Raw genomic sequence first — 21,489 nt, forward strand, 5'->3', positions numbered from 1 at the left:
GTTTTCTAGAGAATGATAGCTATGTGAGGAAGCTTGTTGTCACGGAAGCAGGGAGTGGTGCAGGATCTAGTAGGGCAGCCATACTCTGGCTTCAAGGTACTATCTCATCTGACTCTTTTGGTCAAAGGAACAGAAACCCATTTCATCTAGCTCAGAATAAGGATTGTTTTTTAAGGAAGCACATTAGCAGTAAAGGAGACATTATAACATAGTGGTTAAGACAGTGGGTCAAAGACGTGGATTTGAGTCCTGGTTCTGCCAGGACTAGTTGTGGGACTAGTTACTTGACATCTCTGAGCCTCAGTTTTCTCATCTATGAACAGAAGACAAAGTACCTATCTCATTTGGGTTATTGTAAAGGTTGAATGTAACAAGGTTTACAAAGCACAGTGCGTACTACTTAGTAAGGACTCATTAAGTGTTACCTGTCATAAAAGGAATCTCAGGCAAGAACCATGACTGGACAAATTTTTGCTGAGAATGGAGCCAGATGATGATTCTAGAATCCATCAGTTCTAGAGACCTCAGCAGCAGAAATCCATGGATCTTTACTCCAGTGCTTATACACTAATGTTAACTCAGCTTCACTGTATGTCTGCTGCTTCCTTCTTGGTCTTTCTTTTTTTCTATTCTGGCTCCTAAAAGAGAACACTAGGTTAGCTCAATTCATTTTTTGTGCCATTTATAAATAGGACACTGGAAGAACATCTTGGGTCAGATGTCTTGGCCTTGGTCCAGGGGTTGATTTGTATGCTCAAAATACATCAACTGACCCCCTCAACAATGCTGAAGGTGAAGCAGCTTTTCTTAAAAGGGTAATGGATGGAGCCTTTAAAGGGCTCTATGTACATGTGTTTGCATGCCTTGTCTTTACCCTTTTTCTCATACTTAGAGTTCTGAAAATGTTCCCTACAACATGATCCATCTATCACACAACACATGGAACATCAAACACCTTGTATCTTAAGCTAGAAATCTAGGGATCATACTCAATACTTTACTTTCCCTGTGTTCCAACCTTCAGTGAGTTCTTTTGACTCAATTTTAAGGATATATCTCATATCAACTTATCTCAAATCCATCCATTTTTCTGCTTTATCAGATCTACCACTTTAATTCAGGCCTGTTTTTTACTTTCTACAGTAGCTTCCTATGTGGTTAGTCTCTCAGTCGTGTCCAACTCTTTGTGACCCCATGCACTGTAGCCCTCCAGGGTCCTCTGTCCATGGGATTCTCCAGGGAAGAATACTGGAGTGGGTTGCCATGCCCTCCTCTAGATCTTCCCAACCTAGGGATCAAACCCAGGTCTTCAGCATTTACCATCTGAGCCACCAGGGAAGGGGATTCTGCCTGACCAAATTCTGGAAATCATCAAGACAAGGAACTGCTTTCTATGTCTGTTCCATTTTCTTCCTTCTGGAATAGGAATGTCTGTAACTATTATCATATGCCTATCCCACCACTGCATTTGGAAAGCAGGAGCCCTGTTGATGTCTTGTTTCTCTGATTCACAGATGCAAAGGAATTTTACCCCAGGGTTTTGACCTGTTGCTGATTTAGATGGTCTAGATGAGATTTGGGACTTTTGAACTGATGATGTTTGGATGAGAGTTTAAACTTTAGGTTTGAGACTTTGGGGAATTTTAGGGTAGGGTCAGTATATTTTTCACAGGGGACAGACATAAATTTGGGGGTCCAGAAGGCAGACTGTAGTGGACTAAAGGTCACCTCCATAAAGATATGTCCATATCTTAATCCTCAGAACCTTTGAATGTTACCTTATTTGGCAAAAGGGTCTTACAGATGTAATCAAGTTTAGGCTCTTCATATGAAATTATCCTGGATCATCTCATTGGGCTTGAAATTACAACAAAAGTGTCCTTGTAAGAGAGAGGCATAGGGAAATTAAATACACAGAGCAGAAGTTAATGTGAAGACAGAGCAGACAGAGAGATGTGGCCATAACCCAAGGAATGCCAATAGCCACCCAAAGCTGGGTGAGGCAAGGGAAGATTTTCCTCTAGAGCCTTTAGAGGGATCATGGGCCCTTGGTTTTGGACATCTGGCCACAACAACCATGAGAGAGTAAATTTCTGATATGTTAGGTCACCTAGTTTGTGGTAATTTAGTACAGCAGCCAAAGGAAACTAATACAACTACTAAACATTTTAAAGAGTTTTGCACTTTCAAACAACATTCCGAAGAAAATCTGCATAAAGTTCACCTTTGCTTGCATGCTCTAGCTATGCAAGCCTTCCTTAGGCCTAAGACACTTTGCACATGAAATTCCCTTTGCCTGCAGTGCTCTTCCCCACTTTGCAGGGCAGTGTCTTTGCCATCCTCAGTCCCAGCTTAAAAGTTTTCTCTAATCATTCTGTCTAATGTGGCTCCATTCACTCTTCTGTACTGCTGCACATAGTCGTTTTCCTTAATAGCACTTGACATTCTCTGGAATTATCTTACTTATTTATTATCTTGCTCACTGATTTATTGCTTCTTAAAAAATCTCCCCCATTAAAATACAAGCTTTAAGAGAATAGGGTCTCTATGTGTCTTATTCACCAATGTATCCGCAGGATCCACCACAGTACCTGGCAGAGAATAGACAGTAAATATTCATTGTATGATACAAAGTCAATCACATGCATAGTTACAACCAACTTACCTCCTACGTGAAATAAACTTAGTATATCTAAGAACTTGGTTATTGAGGGATTTTGTCAGAAAGAGAATGAGTCAGGAAATAACAGGTTAGACCATACTTTAGTATCAGGTCACCTTCACCTTCACCTAAGATTAAACTGTGCTACTTAAATGACCGTTGACAGAAGGTTGGATAAAGAAGATGTACATATATACAATGGAATATTACTCAGCCAGTGAAAAGAATAAAATAATGCCATTTGCAGCAACATGGGTAGACCTAGAGATTGTCATACTGAGTGAAATAAGTCCAACAGAGAAGGAGAAATATTATATGGCATCCCTTATATGTGGAATCGAAAAAGAAATGATAGAAATGAACTTAACTTACAAAACAGAAACAGACTCACAGACTTAGAGAATGAACTTACGGTTGCCAGGGGGAAGGGATAGTTAGGGAGTTTGGGATGGACATGTACACACTGCTATATTTAGAATGGGTAGCCTTCAGGGACCTCCTGTGTAGCACATGGAAATGTGCTCAATGTTTTTTCGCAGCCTGGTTGGGAGAGAAGTTTGAGAGAGGATGGATACATGTGTATGTATGGCTGAGTCCCTTCACTGTGCACCTTTAACTATCACAGCATTGTTAACTGGCCATACCACAATACAAAAGTTAAAAGTTTTTAAAAAATAAATAAAAGTGAAAAAAAAAAAAAAAGATTGAACTTCGCTGTTACCCGCGTGGATGCTCAGTTGCTCAGTTGTATACTACGCTTTGCAACCCCAGGGACTGTAGCCCGCCAGGCTCCTCTGTCCATGGGAATATCCAGGTAAGAATACTGGAGTGGGTTGCCCTTTGTCCTCCAGGGGATCTTCCTTCCCAACCCAGGGATTGAACCCTCCATCTCTTACATCTCCTGCATTGGCAGGTGGGTTCTTTACCTCTAGTGCCAGAATATAAAAACTAATTCTCAGTATCATAATCCTGAACATCAGTTCCTGATGTTAATAGGCAATAGCATACAAGTCAGAGGCTCCCAGGAAGATTTCACAGAATGTACTGAAGTTACCCAGTAGATGTCTAAATTTGATTTGCCAAAATGCCTAGTGGAATGTCCAGTGCATCCAGTAACAGTGCCTTTGTCATGTCCTACTTAGGATCTTTCCTGCTGTTTCTTACTGAAAGTGTTGTAAAATGTGGCTTCTCCACAGGAGTAGCAATGAGACTCCGATGAAGAGTGCTTGACATACACTGAGCATACATACATATGCCTGGGGCATACCCCTTGCTTCATTTTCTACACAGTTACCTAAGCTTTAAGCCGCAGAATTACTCTTAACTTTTTAACTTGCATCAGCACCCACATCAGATCACTGTTTATTCTCCTTCCTGCCCTTATGACCTGTCACGTGAGACCCGTGGTTCTCAAGCTTGAGCGTGCATCAGAATTCAGAGTCACCTGGAAGACTTGTTAAAAGATAAGTTGCTGGGTCCTGTCCTCAGAGTTTCTGATTTGATGACGTCTGGGGTGGGGGTTAGGTCACGCTAAAGCTGCTGGTGCAGGAACCACACTTAGAGAAACACTCCCATAATGTTGAAGTAGATGCCGATGTGATCTCTCTGCCAACACTCTCTTTCCTAGTGAATTCATGTTACACACTTCTGCCAGGATTATTTTTAAAGTATTTATATGGCTTTCCTAAAAACTCTAAAATCCTCAAGGATTAACACTGTTTTATCCATCTTTGAATCCTTTGATGTCTAGCACCTTACCTAGTAATGGCAGGTATTCAATAGCTGTTGGTTGATTGAATCAATCAAAATACTTTTGATAGCATTCTAGGTTTTTATTTTCATTTGCTTCTTATACAAGTTTGTATAAGTATACGAGTGTTAGCGTGGTAGTGGCATGAGTCTAATAAATTGAGGATTCAGATTAGTCAGATTTTAATTTATAGAATATCTCTTTCTTAACGCAGGCACGGGTAATAAAAATAAAAGTACAGCTTTTAAGTTGACTGTCTCATTTGCCGTGTGGCAGCATATATCTGATAACCATTGGTTTAGAAGGTATAACAGACCAGTCTAAGAGAGCACATAAAATCATCACTGACGTGTAGATATCTAAGAAAGATGGAAAATAACCAAATACTAAAAATCAAATTGACCTAGAAATGACAGCAAAATTTTTACAAGGAAAAGGACAGGGAAAATATAGAATTCAGCACTCTCAGTTGCTGTAAAATATTATATCAGGTTTGCTTTAATTACATGGTAATGCCTCTGAGAACAAAGGTAATTACATGATAACTTATGTTACTATTCCCATATTATCTCTTAATAACTATGTGTTTAACTTGTCACTATTATATAGTGTGTAGTTTGATATTACTGATGTATAAAGAACATTGATAACTTAAATGGATGAGTTGGGGTGGGATGAGGGATGAGGATAGTATAGAAAGCATAGTATTATAAATATCTAGAATGCAAATGATTCATTAGATCATTGACCTGGTCCTCAAGGATCTGAACCAAAGCTGTGGAGAATACCATCAGTGTCTAAAATGAATCATGTGGCTTCCAAGACAGTTCAGTTCAGTTCAGTCACTCAGTCATGTCTGACTCTTTGCTACCCCATGAATCAGAGCACGCCAGGCCTCCCTGTCCATCACCAACTCCCTGAGTCTACCCAAACCCATGTCCATCAACTTGGTGATGCCATCCAGCCATCTTATCCTCTGTCATCCCCTTCTCCTCCCGCCCCCAATCCCTCCCAGCGTCAGGGTCTTTTCCAATGAGTAAACTCTTCACGTGAGGTGGCCAAAGTACTAGAGTTTCAGCTTCAACATCAGTCCTTCCAGTGGACACCCAGGACTGATCTCCTTTAGGATGGACTGGTTGGCTCTCCTTGCAGTCCAAGGGACTCTCAAGAGTCTTCTCCAACACCACAGTTCAAAAGCATCAATTCTTTGGTGTTCAGCTTTCTTCACCATCCAACTCTCACATCCATACATGACTACTGGAAAAACCAAAACCTTGACTAGACGGACCTTTGTTGGCAAAGTAATGTCTCTGCTTTTAAATATGCTATCTAGGTTGGTCATAACTTTCCTTCCAAGGAGTAAGCATCTTTTAATTTCATCACCATCTGCAGTGATTTTGGAGCCCCCAAAAATAAAGTCTGACACTGTTTCCACTGTTTCCCCATCTATTTCCCATGAAGTGATGGGACCGGATGCCATCATCTTAGTTTTCTGAATGTTGAGCTTTAAGCCAACTTTTTCACTCTCCTCCTTCACTTTCATCAAGAGGCTTTTTAGTTCCTCTTCACTTTCTGCCATAAGGGTGGTGTCATCTACATATCTGAGGTTATTGATATTTCTCCCTGCAGTCTTGATTCCAGCTTGTGCTTCTTCCAGCCCAGCGTTTCTCATGACGTACTCTGCATATAAGTTAAATAAGCAGGGTGACAACATACAGCCTTGACGTACTCCTTTTCCTATTTGGAAACAGTCTGTTGGTCCATGTCCAGTTCTAACTGTTGCTTCCTGACCTGCATACAGGTTTCTCAAGAGACAGGTCAGATAGTCTGGTATTCCCATCTCTTTCAGGATTTTCCACAGTTTATTGTGATCCACACAGTCAAAGGCTTTGGCATAGTCAATAAGTTTACTGTGAGCAATGAAATAGATAAGTGATTATAGGACATAAGGCATATACTTTCATGTTTTGAGAGGTTTTTAGTTTTAAGTAAGTATTAAGATTTGTTTTTTAATGAAAAAAGACATACTTCACCCATATCATTAAGCAAGCATCTTGAGTTTGTATGTGCAGACTATGTGGTGAGGATGTACAGCACCAGAAACTCTTCATTCATTCATTGCTAATAGGAATGCAAAATGGTACAGCCACTTTGGAAAACGGTTTGGCAGTTTCTTAAAAAACACACTCTTACTATAAGATCTAGTAATTGTCCTCCTTGGTTGCCCAAATGAATGGAAAACTTATACGTATAAAAACCTGCACACAAATGTTTATAGCACTTATTCATAATTGACAAAACTTATAAACAGTCAAGATGTCCTTCAAAAGATGACTGGATAAATAAACTGTAGTATATCCATTCCACAGAATATTATTCAGTCATAAAAAGAAACAAGCTATCAAGCCATGAAAAGGACACAAAAGAAACTCAGACATACCATGCTAAATGAAAAAAACCAATTTGAAAAGGCTACAAATTGTATGAATCCTTTACTGAAAGGATAAAACTATGAAGAGAGTAAAGATATCAGTGATTGTCAAAGGGCGAGGGGGGAATGAGAGGTATGAATAGATAAAGTACAGGGGTTTTTTGAGCAGTGAAACTATCCTTTGTAGTATTGTAATGATGTGTAACAAATCATTAGACATTTTCTTTTTTATATGTCTTTGAATCCTATAGAATGAACAACATAAAGTGAACCCTAATATAAACCATGGACTTTAGTGAGTCATTATCGGCTCATTAATTGTTAACAGCATACCACACTAATGCAAGATGTTAATGATAGGGGAAATAAGGGATGCAGCAATGAGAAGGCATATAGGAACCTTGTACTTTCTGTTTAGTTTTTCTGTAAACCTAAAACTGCTCCCAAAAATAGTCTATAAATTTAAAAAACAAAAAAGGCTAAAATGGAAAAACCTTTCTTCCACCCACCTCCTTTTACTAGTATCTTCAGTTTGTGTGTGTGCCTTAAGTTTCCCAACTTCATCAATTACAGTGTTCTAAGATTCTAAGGCCAGTATCCTATGGCCAGTGATCTCACCCTTTTTTCTAAAAAAGCTTGTTCTATTGATATCACATAATGACCACTCTATCCAAGTACAGTGAACCTTTCTGCTTAATTCTGGCAGGAATTCTCCCAGAATCCCTGCTAAGGAAGCATTGGTCCCTGAATTTCCATTTCAAAAGATGCAGACTGATGTATTTGGCATATGCCATCTACAAATGAAGTCTTCATGGGGGAAGAAATACTGTACTAAAGTTGCCTCAAAAACTCTCTAAGGTGCCTCCTCTAACACTGCCTGTGTTTCCCTAAACCTGAGAATATAGAAGGTAGTGAAGATCTTTAGTTCTTGAGAAATCTTTCTGAGAATAATGACCAATTTCATTGTACTTAACACTCATACTGATTTTCTTTGCAGAAAGCTGTTACCAAGTGGCTACAATTATTAATAAATTCTAAAAGCATGAATGGAAAACTATCAGAATAAAACATCACTTAGCTGAAGTTCTTGAATGAATTGTTCTTAAACATTTTCTGAATAATTAAATGTTCCATGTTATCTTTTAAAATGTTTATTGATTTTTTCTGATTATAAAAGTAATATTACTTACTATAGAATATTTAGTAAATAAAAGGAAACAGGAAGTAAAAATCATCTCCAAAATCTGGAAATGATCATAATTCTTCAGACATATAAGAATTTTGCTTTTTTACTATTTTGAATAAACATATTTCTAAAATACATTTTAAAGATCTAACCAAAGAGTGAAAATGGAGGGAAACACATGTAGGAATTTCATAAAATCAGAATGAGTACAGGTGTACTCTGTACTATCTTTGCAACTCTTATGTAAATCTAAAATTATTTCAAAATAAAATGTTTAAAAATGCTCCGAACAGGATGGGTTACTTAAGATATGGTGGTGGAACAAAAATGTAACTCTGGGAAAAATGAAAGTTGATTACTACCAATCATGACACTCAATTTCTAGATGGAATAAATAATTAAATGACCATAAGTGAACTAAAAGAAAATACGAGCTGATACTTATCTGAACTCATGGTATGGAAGACCTGTCTCAACTCAAATTCAGTGGAAAAAGCTATTAAAAGATAAACATATCGATGTAGCAATAGAAATAAAAGGCGAGTGACAAAATAACAGGAAGTACTCTCAACATAAATAGGAGACAAACTGAAAGAATGTCTTTTAGAAATCAATAATAGGAGAGAAATACTCTAGTAGGAGAACAGGTTAAAGCTGTCATCAGACAGCTCATAAAAAGAAGCAATACAAATGAACAAAAAAAGTTTTCAACCTCCCTAATAAACAAATAACTGTAAGTTAAAACAGAATTCTGCCTTTCACTTTTTAAATTATCAAACAGATTTTTAATAGCAAGAATGCTATTGGGTATATACATTAATAACATCATTTTGAAAAGGAGTTTGGCAATATGAATAAAAAGCCTTAAAATTAATTACCTTTGGGGCTTCCCTGGTGGTCCAGTAACTAAGACTCCGAGCTCCCATTGCAGAGGGCCTGGGTTCTATCCCTGGTCAGGAAACTGGATCCCACATATACCAAGATCTGGTGCATCTAAATAAATAAATAAATTTTAAAAATTAATTACCCTTCAAGAAATATATCCTAAAGAAATTAAAATTTTTAATTGTGCACAATAAGTGTTATTAAAATGTTATAAAGATACTCACTACAGTTTTATTTATAGCAGTAAAAAAAAAATTAGAAATACACCTAAATATCCAGTAATAGGATTAAGTAAATTATACTGCATCTACATTTAAAATGCATGGTCTCTAAGAATATTTAAAGATATGGGAAAATGTTTCTGATAAAGTTTTTATTACAGAAATAATACCTGTAAGCAGTAGAAAACACAACAGCACAAAAAGGAAATACACATGTATCATAGAAGTAGTATATTTATATATAATGAAAGGTAAGCATTGCTTCCACCCCAGTCCTCTGATTCCCCTCTGTGAGGTAGCTTTGGTTGCTGGTATTTATTGAATCCATCCATAAATATTCTGTGTTTGTGCAACTTTATATATGTGTACACATCCTAGTATTCATCAAATGAGAGTGTACTGGGCTTACTTGAGTTTTCATTTACTTTTATCTTGGAAGTTGTTTCATAGCAGCTTAATGAAGATCTAACTCATTCTAGTTAACTGCTTTCTGTAATTCCATTGCATGGATTTAACTGGTCACCTCTTCAAATTGTTGTAATTTTTTTTTTTTTTAACATAAACCATGTAGCCATATGTGATGATGATCAGAAAAGCTAACTCATGTTTTTTACTGTGAATGTTGAATGACCAGTAATGGAGTCTACTGGGTTTTTAGTTCCAGCCACCATGAAAAGTATTAGTGAAGGAACTATATATGAAAAAGAAAATACTGACTTGTAGACTTCATTCATTTCCTTCTAAAATATTCTGGCTCCTAAGTGTCGTTATTAAGACTTTCATAATTACTGACAATATTTCTATTTCTATGGATGACACTAAGGAAATTCTACATGTTGTATGTTTTCTACAGTAACTACATAGAATGGACAACTTGAGCTAGGAAATCTCATTGCCTTTTGTCCACACTAGCTGTCACACCTCTAATGTGCCTTGAGAAAAAAAATTAACTTAGTACTCCTCTCAGCACAGTTTAAATTATGTGTCAGGGCTCACTTCAGACAGTGCATTCCGGTATGCTAAAATTGACCACTCTTTTTAACAGCAGTAAAAGAAAAGTCCAAATGAAATTAACCAGAAGATAATAAACCATATTGGTTGTTAATGGACAGAGGTTTATTCTGAGAACTCTGGATCTGTAATTGCTCCAAGATTCAGAGCCCTAGGAACCAAATTCAGTGTCAGTGAGAAGCCTTCAGGTACACTGTGCCTCAGCACCCCGAGACCTAAGGTCCATGACATAACCAAAAGTGGGAGAGGCCCTGGAATAAGCCTATCCGTGAAAGGATCAAAGAGGAGTTAAAAGTCACAGAGAGAAGGACTCAAGTTAAAAGGTATAACCACGGCCTCAGCATGTGAGTTCTTGATTTGGAAACCTGTACTGCTGTTTCTTGTTCACCAGTGTATGTCTCTTGGTCCTGTTCTCATGGCTGTCTTGAAAGGCATATACACAGCACCTTACCATTCATTTTTTTTTTTTCCTTTATTTATTTTTTTTCCCCCCAGTGGGTTTTGTCATACATTGATATGAATCAGCCATAGATTTACACGTATTCCCCATCCCGATCCCCCCTCCCACCTCCCTCTCCACCCGATTCCTCTGGGTCTTCCCAGTGCACCAGGCCCGAGCACTTGTCTCATGCATCCCACCTGGGCTGGTGATCTGTTTCACCACAGATAATATACATGCTGTTCTTTCGAAACATCCCACCCTCACCTTCTCCCACAGAGTTCAAAAGTCTGTTCTGTACTTCTGTGTCTCTTTTTCTGTTTAGCATATAGGGTTATCATTACCATCTTTCTAAATTCCATTCATTTTTAACGTGATGTACTAATGACCTCCCCACAAAGAGCTTCTAAGGTATTTTTTCATATTGAACACTCATGCCAAGTCAGTTGTTTAAAATTTTACTTCTTGACTTCTTGTTTGGCCCAGAGTCTTTACTGAAAGAGTACAAAATTCTTTTTTAATTTATCTACAAGCCATATTTATCTGCTATAGTGTCTGCTAGCCACATTCTTTTAATTCATCACATTCAGTGAATGAAATATGAATAAGCACTTTGTTTACTTGCTGGCACAGTATTTGTGTATACTAACAGAATATTGTATTTTTGCTACCTAAAAATACTTTATTGAAATAATATCTTAAAAATACAGAGAACTTTAAAAAATTGGGGTGGGAGAGCCAAAAATTCTACAGAAAAATAAGCAAAAGATCAGAAAAAACAATTCACAGAAAGAGATTAGTTTTTTAAACATAGAACAAGGTCTTCAGTTTCACCCATAGTAAGAGAGATGCAAATTAAAGTTACTTTAAGATATGTTTCTAACCCATCAGTTTGGCAAAAAATCAAAAGCTTGACAGTGTACTCTGTTATTGAGGTTGTGGGGAAACATGCGCTCATAAACATTACTAGTGAAAATACAGAAGGTTTAACCCCAAGGAGGGGAATTTGGCAGTATCTAACAAAATTACTTAACATATTTATCCTTCAACCCCAAAAATGCCACTTCTAGAAATTTACCTAAAAGGTACATACACACACCCAACAGCACAAAAGCACACATGCAAAGTGTTATTCATTACAGAATTATTTGTGATTTCAAAGCATTAAAAACTGGTGAACATCCACACATAGGAGATGGAATGAATGAACTCTGGTGTATCCATACAAGAAGCTGCTATGCGGCTATAAAAAAAGAACAGGGAAAATCTCTTATGTATTAGTATGCAGTGATGCCAGGAGATATTTTAAGTGAAAAAAAAGCAAAGTGCAAAAGGGCATATATTCTTTGCCACTCCTTTTGTATAAAAAAAGAGGAAATAAGAAAATACACAAATATCTGCTTACTTTTACAAAATAAACACAGGAGTTCAGTTCAGTCACTGAGTCGCGTCCAACTCTTTGCAACCCCATGGATTACAGCACAACAGGCCTCCCTGTCCATCACCAACTCCCAGAGTTTACCCAAACTCATGTCCATTGAGTCAGTGATGCCATCCAACCATCTCATCCTTTGTCATCCCCTTCGCGAGAGCAGCCTTCAGTCTTTCCCAGCATCAGGATCTTTTCAAATGAGTCAGTTCTTCTCATCAGGTGGCCAAAGTATTGAAGTTTCAGCTTCAGCATCAGGCCTTCCAATGCATATTCAGGATTGGTTTCCTTTAGGATGGACTGGTTGGGTCTCCTTGCTGTCCAAGGGACTCAAGAGTCTTCTCCAACACCACAGTTCAGAAGCATCAGTTCTCCGGTGCTCAGCTCTCTTTATTGTCCAACTCTCACATCCATACATGACTACTGGAAAAACCATAGCTTTGACTAGATGGACCTTTGTCGACAAAGTAATATCTCTGCTTTTTAATATGCTGTCTGGGTTGGTCATAACTTTTCTTCCAAAGAGTAAGCGTCTTTTAATTTCATGATTACAGTCACTCTGCAGTGATTTTGGATCCCCCCAAAATAGTGTCACTGTTTCCATTGCTTCCCCATCTATTTGCCATGAAGTAATGGGACTGGATGCCATGATATTAGTTTTTTGAATGTTGAGTTTTAAGCCAGCTTTTTCACTCTCCTCTTTCACTTTCATCAAGAGGCTCTTTAGTTCCTCTTCACTTTCTGCAGTAAGTGTGGTGTCATCTGCATATCTGAGATTATTGATATTTCTCCTGGCAGTCTTGATTCCAGCTTGTGCTTCATCCAGTCCAGCGTTTCTCATGAAGACAAACCAAAAAACAGTGAAATTGGGTACCTCCAATGGGGAGGGCATAGGGTAAAAGAAAGTGACACTTCTCTGAGCATACCTTTTTTAGAATTTTTAATATTCTACATATTTTTAAAGAAAAATTAATAAGGATGAAAGTGAGGGATGAAAATTGAAATCATGACCTCAACATTCTTTTCATTCTTAAGTAAGTGAACCATTCTGAGAGAGTCAATTCCTAGGCAGGTTGATAAGAAGTTTGAGGGTCCCCAAGGAGAGAGAGGTCTGGAATTCTCAAGGAGGAGGAAAGGACAAACTTTTTTCCCTCTACATTCCTTAGGATTATATAACAATAATGTATCCTGCTTGAGGACAGTTTCTGGAAAAAACCTTCTGGCTAATCCTGTTATCTTAAAATGTAAATTATGGGAGTAGGTCTAGTAAGGTCTTTACAACCTCCGGACATTCTTTTGATTCACTGTAATAACTAATTAAAAGTATATAACTCCATTGCTAACACTAGTGAAGGGGTATGCTTTCTGCCCCCTTCTGATGTCTATGTCAGAAGCTTTCTCTTTTATGCTTTAATAAAACTTTATACACAAAAGCTCTGAGTGATCAAGCCTCGACTCTAGCCCCGGATTGAATTCTTCTTCTCTGGAGGCCAAGAATCCTGGCATCTTTTGTGGTTCAGCAACAACCTGTCAATTCCGAAGTGGGGTAAAAAAGAAAACCAATCTAAAGAGTATACTGAACACAGTATTTGAGCACATTGGAGGACAGCAAACCAATTCTAAACTGTTTTTAATAGATTTGGGGTTTTGTAAAATTAGTAGTGAAGCAATTTTGAAGCTGTTTTGGAGCTAGTATAAAATTAAGCCAATAAATATTTTGATATTGTTGGAAGCTAGGGTTTTCACTGTCGAAAAAAGTACAGAATCATAATAATGGACTGGAGAAAGGTAAGAAAGAGTGCTATGGGGATGGATTGAAACTGGAAGTATTGGTGTCAATTCAATTTCTAAAATAGGCCTGTGTACATGTGTATATATGTGTACATATGTGTGTGTATAAATACACATATAAAGGTACACATATAAATGTGTACATATGTGTGTGTATCTGTATCCGTACATGTGTAGAAGTACATACTTCCTAGCTCCATTTGCTGACAGGGTCTAGAAGCAAAGAATGCACCTACCTCCCATACTTTGTTTGGTTTCTAATACCATTTCACCCTAATAGGAAATAGGTATCCTTGGGAAAATGGCAGGTTCTAAGGCTGAGATAGGGTGGGTTTAAGATGAGCCAAGAATATAATTCCAAAATGTAAGGAAGTACTCAAAAACAGTATGAGGGCACATCCAAGGACACATGAGCCAGCTTGAAGGTGCTCCCACTGGTAAAAACTGAGACATTTTGAGCACCATATAGAGCTGTATTGAATGATAAACCATTGATTAAAAAACAAGAGTCTGTGCCTCCTTATTGATACATAAATAGATGAAAAATAGTAAATGAGATTAGAGATAAGCTCTTGCATATAGAATGTCAAAAGCTGACTGGTAAATGTGAAGGGAGTGCTCGAGTAAAAAATCATCATGGTTTAAGTTGCTTCAGTTAGGAATCATGAGTGAATACTAAATTTGGGAGAAGGGATTGGAATTCTTGATAGGGAGCAGAATATCTACCAGCAGACTCCTTGGTACATGCAAGGGAAAATATAACTATACAGTGGAGAAGTAGGACAACATCTTGATCCGGTGATCAAAATTACCACCAGTGAATAGCAGCCAGACATAATGTGTTCCTAAATGTGATACCCTTGAGAAGGACACAACATAATTTTTCTAGTATTCTGGCCAGGAATGCATAATCTGAATTTAATCATGAAGAAATATCAGACAAACCAAAATGAACATCACTCTATTAAGTACGGAGTAGGGGAAGACTGTATTCTTCAAAAAAGTCCTTGTCACATAAGTCGAAGGAAATGTTCGAGATAAACCAAACTAAACATATGACAAATCCGAGACTAAATTCTATCCTAGGTGGAAGAAAAATGCTATGAAGTGGGTCATTGACAAAACTGGAATATGAACAGTCAATCACATAACTATTCTAACACTATTACTGAAGTCGATGACTATGGTTATCCATGAGACTACCCTTATTCTTGGGAAAGATGCATAGATAGATTTAAAGGTAAAGGGCATGACAAATGCCACTTCTTCTCTATTAGTTCAGTGGAGAAAATTGTATAAAAAAGAGAAGATGGGCCCAAAAGGAGCAAAATGTTGACAATAAGTACCTCCCAGGTAAAGGATGTATGGATACTATTTGCATTGTTTGCAAGTTTTCATTTCTTTTTTGGCACATTTTCTGAATTAGAAATTATTTCCAAATGTAGTTTTAAAAAAATACGTTTTAGGCCAACTAATAATAAAAATCTAAACTTAAAAAATTATACAGAAAAACATTATGCTAAGTGAAGTAAGGCAGACAGAAAAGGCCAGGGGTGGGAGGGAATGGAGAGTTTAATAAGTTTAGTTTCTGTTGGAGTAATGAAAATATTCTGCAAATCGATAAAGGTGATGGTTACACTACATTGCAAATAGACTTAATGCCTTTAATTGTACACTTTAAAATGGTTGAAATGGTAACTTTGAGGTTATGTATATTTTATGCAATAAAAAAGCTATCTTGGGAATCTTTAATTCTTATTATGAAAGAATTTCCTGTGATTCTTTAAATATAAGCTCCTTTTTTTTAAAACTATTTTATACAACTGGTGAGGACTCATATCAGCTACTTTATGAAGGTTCAACTTATAACTGATTATATAACATCTGTAGTTCATCTCAGTTAGAATTTAAAAGTAGATTGTTAAAAAACTGATATTCACCCAGGGCAAAGGTCTAAGCTTTTTTTCTCCATCCAGGTTTTCCACTTGTCAAAGCAAATGTCTCCTCAGGGGACTTCACTTCAATCATCAACTAGCTCTTCTATTATAAAGAGGATGCTGGTACTTAAACGCTTCTCAAAAATATTTCATAAACATAAGCTTTCTTTTTCTCAGAAAGAACATACCAGGAGGAATGAGGAAAACAGATGTTCCTTATAAGTCTTCTAATAGACGTGTTTCCATTGTAAGCTGATCTGACTGAATTTGGCATCTGCTCCATTCACTGTGTGGGCTGAACAGTTGAGTCTCACAGTTTGGCTGAAAGTTAATATTGACCTTTGACTGTTACCTGAAAACTCAATGATAAAATACTCTTACTAAACCTCTTGAGAGAGTGATTTCACATTCTAAGCAAATGTCTTCAAAATACATCACTCCATTAACCAAATTAATTACTCTTTGGTTGGGCGTACTTATTTATTTTATTGGATACAGCATTCCCCAAATCTGACAAGGGAGAAGCCTGTGTGGTCAGAATGGTAGAAGAGAAAGAACATAAATCTCTTATAATGTTCTCTACAGGTCACTATACCACAGCTTTTAAATTAACCTTAACCCCCCAGCTGCCCAGGGCCTATGAGGCCTAAAAGTCTGGCTACAGAACAGTTTCTCATTATCATCTGTTCTTCTGCGTTTTTGAGTACTGCTATAGCATCTCTGGTTTTCCTTAGAGGGGAAGTAGCCCCAGATTTTTCTGTTCTTGACTATCTTATTTGTAACTACAACAATTTTTTATGTAGTTTTATTGCAGTATAATTGACATACAATAAACTGCACATGTTTAAAGTGTACAGTTTTACAAATGTTGACATATTTATACACCCATGGACCATCACTATGGACACATTTACTGCGTCCATACTATTTGGATTGTTTCCAATTTGGGGCTATGCCAAATAAAACTGGTCTGAACATTCATTTGCAAACCATGGTTAAATACCTAGAAATAGAAAGACTGAGTCTTTTGATAGGTGTATGTTTAACTTTTTAAGACACTGATAATTGTTTTTCAAAAAGAATCTTATTTTATAGTCTCATAATCAGTATTTTGGGCTTTCCGGTGTCTCTGAGGTAAAGAATTCGCCTGCCAATGCAGGAGACGCAGGAAACTCAGGTTCGATCCCTGGGTTGGGAAGATCCCCTGGAGGAGGAAGTGGCAATCCACTCCAGTATTCTTGCCTGGAGAATCCCATGGACAGAGGAGCTTGGCGGGCTACAATCCATGGGGTCGCAAAGAGTTGGACACAACTGAACGGCTGAGCACACACACAGGCAATCAGTATTTGAGAGTTTCATTTAATCTGTACTCTTGCCAACACTTGCTTTGTCAGTCTTCTTTCATTTTAGCCATTCTAGTGGGTGGGCAGTGGTATTTCATGATGGCTTTAATTATTATTTTTCTAACAGATAATAATGTTGAACATCTTTTCCTGTGCTTGTTTGGCATGTTTACCTTCTTCACTAAAGTGTTTGTGTAAAAGTGTTTAATTTAGCAAAGTCAAAATTATTTTTTCTTTCATAAAAGTTTACACTTTTTATGTCCTAAGATCTTTGGCAAGTTCAAAATCACAAAGATTTTCTCATAAGTTTTCTTCTCAGTTTTATAGTTTTAGCTCTTGCATTTAGACCTGTAATCCATTTCAAGTTAATTTTGTGGTTGGTGTGAGGAAGGGTAGAAGTGTGTGTGTGTTTTTTTTTTTGTTTTCACATATGGCCCATCCAGCTCTTCTAAGAACATTTGTTTTAAAAGAAGTCTATTATAATAACATGGGAAAAAAGAAAGATTATCCTTTCTCCATTGAATTGCTTAATACCTTTATAAAAATCAGTTGATGATATAGAAGTAAGTTTGTTTCTAGATTGTTCAGTTTCACTGATTTATTTGTCCATCTTAATGCCTGTACCACAGTGTCTCAATTATTTTAGTTCTGTAGTAAATTTTTAAATCAAGTACTCTTATTTTCAGAGTTCTATTTTGATTAGTCTAAATTCTTTGCATTTCCACATAAATTTTAGAATCAGCTTGTCAGTTTCTATTAGAAAAGCTTGCTGGAATTTTGGTTGATATTACATTAAATCAGTAGAGCTGATAACAATATTGAGTCTTCTGTTCTCTGAATAGTTTATAGCTCTTCATCTTAGCTTGTTTTTTATCTCTCAGCATTGTTTTTTGCTTGTTTGGGGTTTTTTTCTCAGCATTGTTTTGTCATTTTCAGTGCTGAGGTCTTACACAGCTTTTGTCAGATTTAGGTATTTCACATGTTTGGTAGTATGGTGAAGAGTATTTTTAATATCAATTTCTAACTGTTCATTGCTAGCATATATAATTGCTATATATACACACATTACTAGTACAAAAATTCAGTTGATTTTTGTAGAGGAATCTTATATCCTGCAACTTCACTAAAGTAACTTAGTAGTTCAAGTTAACTTTTTTCTAGATTCCATAGGAATTTTTACATAGACCAGGATTTCTCAGTTTTGGTATTATTGACATCATAGGATATTTAGCAGCATCCCTGGGCTCTACCCTCTAGTTGCCATTAGCACCCTCTGATGCGAATATGACATTGCCACATGTTCTCCAGGAGGCAGAATTGCCACTGTTGAGAGCCATGGGTATAGGTGGTCATGCCATCTGCAAATGAAGACAGTTCTACTTAATTTTCTATTTTGATGCCTTTTCTTTCTTTTGTTTGCCTTAGTGCACAGGCTAGAGTCTACAGTCCAATATTTAAGAACAAACATTCTTTCCTTGTTCTCAATTCTAAGGGGAAAAACATTTCATCATCCTCCATTAAGAGTGATATTAACTGCAAGGTTTTCATAGAAGTTCCCTTCTGTTACTAGTTTGTTGAAAGTTTTTTTTAGAAATCCATCTTGGGTTTCATCAAACGATTTTTCATCATCTATGAAGATGACCTTATGATTTTCCTGGTTAATATGGTAGATTAAATTGATTTATTTTTTAAAGTTAAACCAACCTTGCATTTCTAGGATAAATACTACCTTATCATGAATTATTATCTTTTTAAATATACTATTGGATTGGATTTGCTAAAATATTTGCATCTTTTCTGATTATAGTATCAGAGTAAAACTGGCCTCAAAGAGTGAGTCAAAAAGTAGTCTCTCCTTTTTAGTTTTCTAGAGTTTGTATAGCATTGACATTATTTTTCTTCTTTAAATGTTTGGTAGAATTCAGCAGTGACACCATCTGAACTGGAATTTTCTCTGTGAAGCTTTTTAATTTTAAAATCAAATGTTTAATAAACACAAGGCTATTCATGTTATCTATTTCTTCCTGAGTGAGCTTTGATAGAATGTGTATCTCCAGAAGTTTGTCTAACTTGTTAAATCTGAACACTTTATAGTTCTGTAAAACTTTATTGGCATTAAATTGTTAATGACATTTCCTTATCCTTTTAGCGTGTGTAGACGTTATAGTGATATGGTGTCTCTTATTATCAATAGTGACAATTTATGTCTCTCCTCTCTTTTTTTCCTTCTCAGTCTGTGTAAGTGTTTATTGTACTTTGATTCCTACTTCCATCTTCTCAACTCAGTAACTGTCAGGCTCTACCTAGGTTTTCCTTCCATGAATTGTGTCCTGGTAGTTTACCTCATTTATTTCCCTTCCTTCATGTATCTTTTGTGACTGATGTACAATATTTGAAAGACTTCGTTTCATATACTTTGTTTTTATTTTAAAGTTGTTTCTGAAGAAAGGGTAAATCTGATTCTTTTATTTCATCTTGATCGGAAGCAAAAGGCCTCAGCATTGTTATCTATCTTATCATATTTATTTTAATGTCAAACTTATCCATGGTGCTTGACTCTCTATATTATTTCACTGATACTTCTGGGAGTGAAAAAGGTATATAAGGTCCTTCATAACTTTTCAACTCTCAGATTTGTTCTTGGAGAGAGATCCAGATGATAGAGTTTTTCCCAAATAACAACTCGCTAGGAATAACAGCAATACAGAAGGAATTCAGAGAGATAGGCAGAGGTATAGCTCATAATTTCTCAGCTATAAAGACCAAAGATAATACTTATATGGCCAGTAATTCTTTCTTACAACCTTTTACTCTCAAAGTTAAAGGAAAGCGTGATCGTTTATGCCTAAAAAGACTAGATTGACTTGATGATGAGTTGTCATGTCCCAACTTGAGCTCTTTAAGAGAACTATTAGGGAAGAACCCTCTAACCCTGGAGGTTTGACACTTCACTATCAAGACTGAAGAGAGGCATAGGTACGTAGACCAAATTTTGTTCTGACCCATATGACATTTCTGATGCTGTTACACAATGCTCATGTTTTCCCCTTCTGCCTGTGTTCCAGGTTTTCTGTCTCAGCTGGTCTCCGACAAGCCTCTAACTGAATGCATCCGTGCCGGCCACTATGCTGCAAGTGTCATAATCAGGAGGACTGGTTGCACCTTTCCTGAGAAGCCAGACTTCCACTGATGGAAAAGCATGAAACTGCACCCAGGGGTAGAGACACTGCCCTGGTTGTTTCCTGAGAATTCCCATATTAATAAAGAAGAAAATTAAATGCCACCTTTCCTGCTATAATAATGTTCATTCTTAATTTAGGGGGTACAGTAATGCACAATAGAATCTTTATTCTCTCAACAACCTAAAGTAGGAGGTTTATTTCCATAGTTTGATAGTGCCAGGTAAATGTCAATTAAACAGGAATATAGTATTTCAATTGAGATTTTTGTTTGATTTTCCATTACATTGTAAATTCAAGTATACTAAGCAAAGTGATCATTTTTTTACATTCTGCTTTGAATGCAGATGCAATTTAATATAATAGATTTTTTAAAGGGAATTAAAGATAATACATAAATCTTTAGCTTTTATACAAGTATATTTAATTCAGAAGTGTGTTTATACACATATACACACACATGTGTTCATATATGTACCACATATATACATGACAAATGGTTAAATAAGGTACAGAAATATTTATCTTCCCAAGTTATGCCAAGTAATTTCCTCAGTGTGTACTTAAACATGTAATAAACTTTGGATAATTAATTTGCCAAATTATAAGCTATATTACAATATTCAAGTCATAATCTTATATTTACCTGTGGTACTCTGTATTTGATACAAATAAAAACTTGTCATAAAGGGCTTTTTTCTGTCTTTGTCCTGTGCTCAGCAAACTAAGGAAGAAAGATAACTGTCTAATCCTGGGTCCTGAAATATCTGATCTGTTTATGGAGATAGAAAAAACAACATAACACATAAAAAAATAACTTAGTATTGGAGACCAGTAAGCCACTGTTTTCAGGAAGACAGAATGGTATGATATAACTTCTGGGGAATGCCCTGGCAGACCAGTGGTTAGGACTTCATACTTCTGCTCCAGGAGGCACAGGTTCGGTCCCTGGTCCGGGAATTAAGATCCTACATGCTGTGTAGCATGCCCCCCACCCCCTAAAAAGTCTAAAAAAAATGGAACCTCTGGAGTCAGACTGATTACCTTGATAAGAGCTTGTGCAAATTACTTAGCCTCTTGAACGTCAATTTCCTCTCTATAAAATGGAATCATAACCCCTATGTACAAGGTCATTGAGATGATTCAAGAGGGGATAACTAGGTACAAAATGCTTGTTACAAGTCTAATAAGAACCTACTATTGTTATGATTATTGTTACTAAAGA

The 21,489-nt window shown here is 36.7% G+C and overlaps 1 protein-coding gene across 7 annotated transcripts in view; it reads left to right on the plus strand.

The window, feature by feature from the left end:
• ADK (adenosine kinase) overlaps positions 1-20,956 on the plus strand; it is a 551,078-nt gene extending 530,122 nt beyond the window's left edge. For 6 of the 7 annotated variants that reach the window (XM_043925032.1, XM_043925036.1, XM_043925037.1 and 3 more), the window contains one exon: positions 20,151-20,956. In XM_043925032.1, coding sequence (XP_043780967.1) covers positions 20,151-20,275 — 125 coding nt within the window. In that variant the 3' untranslated portion in view covers positions 20,276-20,956. The remainder of the gene's footprint in view (positions 1-20,150) is intronic. The other variant, XM_043925033.1, reaches the window with a different exon arrangement.
• Positions 20,957-21,489: the final 533 nt, after the last annotated feature.

The sequence above is a fragment of the Cervus elaphus genome, chromosome 15 (assembly GCF_910594005.1).
Source record: "Cervus elaphus chromosome 15, mCerEla1.1, whole genome shotgun sequence".
NCBI lineage: Eukaryota > Metazoa > Chordata > Mammalia > Artiodactyla > Cervidae > Cervus > Cervus elaphus.